This window comes from Aythya ferina, assembly GCF_964211825.1.
Source record: "Aythya ferina genome assembly, contig: HAP1_SCAFFOLD_1002, whole genome shotgun sequence".
NCBI lineage: Eukaryota > Metazoa > Chordata > Aves > Anseriformes > Anatidae > Aythya > Aythya ferina.
The window spans coordinates 1-3,754 of NW_028180868.1; the positions used below are offsets into that span (position 1 = coordinate 1).

General features: G+C 62.8%; 1 protein-coding gene across 1 annotated transcript; it reads left to right on the top strand.

Annotated features, from left to right (window-relative positions):
- Nucleotides 1-91: 91 nt before the first annotated feature.
- On the top strand, nucleotides 92-2,885 carry PPT2 (palmitoyl-protein thioesterase 2; the record flags this gene model as incomplete). Its single annotated transcript, XM_084540495.1, has 4 exons — nucleotides 92-175; nucleotides 972-1,056; nucleotides 1,488-1,542; nucleotides 2,742-2,885. Coding segments are annotated over 4 exons (368 nt in total), but the record flags the coding sequence as incomplete, so codon positions are not given.
- Between the last annotated feature and the right edge of the window lie 869 nt (nucleotides 2,886-3,754).

Consider the following 3,754-nt stretch of genomic DNA (forward strand, 5'->3'; position numbering starts at 1 on the left):
AGCCCCCTGGGGACCCCCAAGCCCCCCCCAGCCCCCCCCATCCCCTCTGGGGTTTCTTTGGGGTCCCATTTGGGGTTTCCCCCCCCCCCAGACCCCCACCACCGCGACCTCTACCTGAACAGCAGCGACTTCCTGGCGCTGCTCAACGACGAGCGGCTGCACCCCAACGCCTCCGGTGAGACCCTATAGGCCCTATAGCCCCCCTATGGCCCCTATAGCACCCCCTAGAGCACCCCTATAGCCCCCTATAGCACCCCTATAGCCCCCTATAGCACCCCCATAGCCCCCCTATGGCCCCTAGAGCACCCCTAGAGCCCCCTAGAGCCCCCTAGAGCCCCCTATAGCACCCCTATGGCCCCCTATAGCCCCCACAGCTGACCCTATAGCCCCTATGGCCCCCTACAGCCCCTATAGCTGACCCTATAGCCCCCTATAGTGCTCCTATAGCTGACCCTATAGCCCCCTATAGCCCCTACAGCCCCCACAGCTGACCCTATAGCCCCTATAGCCCCCACAGGTGACCCTATAGCCCCCCTAGGGCCCCTATAGCCCCTAGAGCTGACCCTATAGCCCCCTATAGACCCCTATAGCTTCCTGTGGCCCCCCTATAGCTGACTCTGCTGACCCTATAGCCCCCCTATAGCCCCTGTATCTGACCCTATAGCCCCCTATAGATGACCCCATAGCCCCCCATAACTCCCCCTATAGTCCCTATAGCTCCCCTATAGTGCTCCTATAGTCCCCTATAGCTGACCCTATAGCCCCCCTATAGCTGACCCTATAGCCCCTATAGCCCCTCTACCTGCTGTGGGGCCCTATAGGGGCTATGGGGGCCATGGGGGGCTCTGTAGGGCCCTATAGGGTCTATGGGGGGCTGTGGGGGCTCTGTGGGGCCCTATAGGGTCTGTAGGGGCTCTGTAGGGCCCTGTAGGGCTCTGTAGGGTCCCTATAGGGTCTGTGGGGCCGTGCAGCCTGGAAGCAGAACCTGCTGCGCCTGCAGCGCCTCGTCCTCATCGGGGGCCCCGACGACGGCGTCATCACCCCATGGCAGTCCAGGTGTGTGGGGCGGCCCTATAGGGTGGTCCTATAGGGGGAGCCTGTGGGGTGGGCCCGTTATGGCCCTATAGGGTGCCCGCCGTGTCCCCATTGAGTGTCCCTGGGGCTTGTCCCTGTGGGTTGACCCTATTATGGCCCTATAGGGGGTCCCTGTGGGGTGATTCTATGGGGTGGCCCCATTACGGCCCCATTATGGCCCTATGGGGTCCCCATCATGGCCCTATAGGGGGTCCCATTGGGTGGCCCCATTATGGCCCTATAGGGGGTCCCATTGGGTGTCCCCATGGGGTGACCCTATAGGGTGCCCATCATGTCCCCATTTACCCCCATTTCCCCCATTGTGCCCCTATTTGCCCCCATTTCCCCCGTTTTGTCCCAATTTCCCCCGTTTTGTCCCAATTTCCCCCGTTTTGTCCCCGTTTCCCCCGCAGCCTTTTTGGGTTTTACGACGCCAACGAGACCGTGCGGGACATGCGCTCGCAGGCGGTGAGTGCCCTATAGGGGGTGGCCCTATAGGGGGGGCCTTATGGGGTCGGGGCCCTATGGAGGTGTCCCTATGGGGGTCTCCTTATGGGGTCAGGCCCATACAGGGCCATCCCACGGGGTCATCCCTATAGGGGGTGTCCCTATGGGGTCACCCCTATAGGACCTGCCCTGGGGGGGCTGTTCCCCTTTGGGGTCGCCTATAGGGTGTCCCTATGGGGTCGTCCTTATATGGGGGTGTCCCTATAGGGGCTGTCCTTATGGGGGGGGCAGTCCATATGGGGTTGTCCCTATAGGGGGGTGTCCTTATGGGGTCGGGTCCATATGGGGGCATCCCACGGGGTCACCCCTATACGGGGGGTCCCTATGGGGTGCCTATAGGGGGTGTCCCTATAGGGGGAGGGTCCATATGGGGGGGTCTCCTTATGGGGTCGGGCCCATATGGGGCCATCCCACGGGGTTATCCCTATAGGACCTGCCCCTGGGGGGGCTGTTCCCCTTTGGGGTCGCCTATAGGGGGTCCCTATGGGGTCGTCCCTATAGGGGGTGGGTCCATATGGGGGGGTCTCCTTATGGGGTCGGGCCCATAGGGGGGCATCCCATGGGATCACCCCTACAGGGGGTGTCCCTATGGGGTCACCCCTATAGGATCTGCCCCTGGGGGGGCTGTTCCCCTTTGGGGTCACCTATAGGGTGTCCCTATGGGGTTATCCCTATATGGGGGTGTCCCTATAGGGGCTGTCCTTATGGGGGGGGTCCATATGGGGTTATCCCTATAGGGGGGTCTCCTTATGGGGTCGGGTCCATATGGGGGCATCCCACGGGGTCATCCCTATACGGGGGGTCCCTATGGGGTGCCTATAGGGGGTGTCCCTATAGGGGGAGGGTCCATATGGGGGGGTGTCCTTATGGGGTCGGGCCCATATGGGGCATCCTGTGGGGTCATCTCTATAGGGGGTGTCCCTATGGGGTTATCCCTATATGGGGGGTTCCTATGGGGGTGACCCTATAGGGGGGTGTCCCTATAGGGGCTGTCCATATGGGGTTGTCCCTATAGGGGGGTCTCCTTATGGGGTTGGGCCCATATGGGGGGCATCCCATGGGGTCACCCCTATAGGACCTGCCCCTGGGGGGTCTGTCCCCCTTTGGGGTCACCTATAGGGTCTCCTATAGGGTCCCCCCCCCCCTATATCCCCCCCCAGGTGTACCTGCAGGACACGTTCGGGCTGAAGACCCTGGACGGGCGGGGGGCGCTGGGGGGCTGCGCGGTGCCGGGGGTGGGGCACACGGGGTGGCACTCGCACAGGGGGGTCTACGAGCGCTGCATCCGGCCCTGGCTCACCTAAAGGGATCTATAGGGGACGGGGGGGGCGTATAGGGGCTGGGGGGGGTGTATGGGGTCAGGGGAGGGGGATATGGGGTCGGGGGAGGGGGTATATGGGGCTGGGAGGGGGTATGGGGGAAGGGGAGGGGGTTGTGGGGTCAGGGGAGGATGTATAGGGGACGTATAGGGGAGCTATAGGGGTTCTATAGGGGTTTTATAGGGGATGGGGGGGTGTATAGGGGCTGGGGGGGGATATAGGGGATGGGGGGGTTATATGGGGTCAGGGGAGGGGGTATATGGGGGTGGGGGGGTTATGGGGTCAGGGGAGGCCCTGGAAAGGAGCTATAGGGGAACTATAGGGGTTCTATAGGGGGCTGGGGGGTATATAGGGGATGGGGAGGGGGGATATGGGGTTGGGGAGGGGGTTGTGGGGTCAGGGGAGGATGTATAGGGGATGTATAGGGGAGCTATAGGGGCTCTATAGGGGGCTGGGGGGGCCCTATAGGGGATGGGGGGGGGCGTTTGGGGGTTTTGGATGGGGGTTATGGGGGATATAGGGGCCGGGGGCAGTATAGGGGCAAGGCCAGGGCTGTGGGGACGTATGGGGTATGTAGGGGACTGGGGCCACGAGGCCCTGTAGGGGGCAGGCATTCTATAGGGGGCCTCGGGGCTCTATAGGGGCCCCATGGGGGGGCTGAGAAGCCATAGGGGGGGCTCTATAGGGGGGCTCTGGGACCCTATGGGGGGGTTCTGGGGCCCTATAGGGGCTGTAGGGCCATATAGGGGCAGTATTTACGGGGCCCTATAGGGGCAGTATTTATGGGGCCCTATAGGGGCTGTGGGGCTTTATAGGGGGCTGTAGGGCCCCACAGGGGCAGTATTTACGGGGCT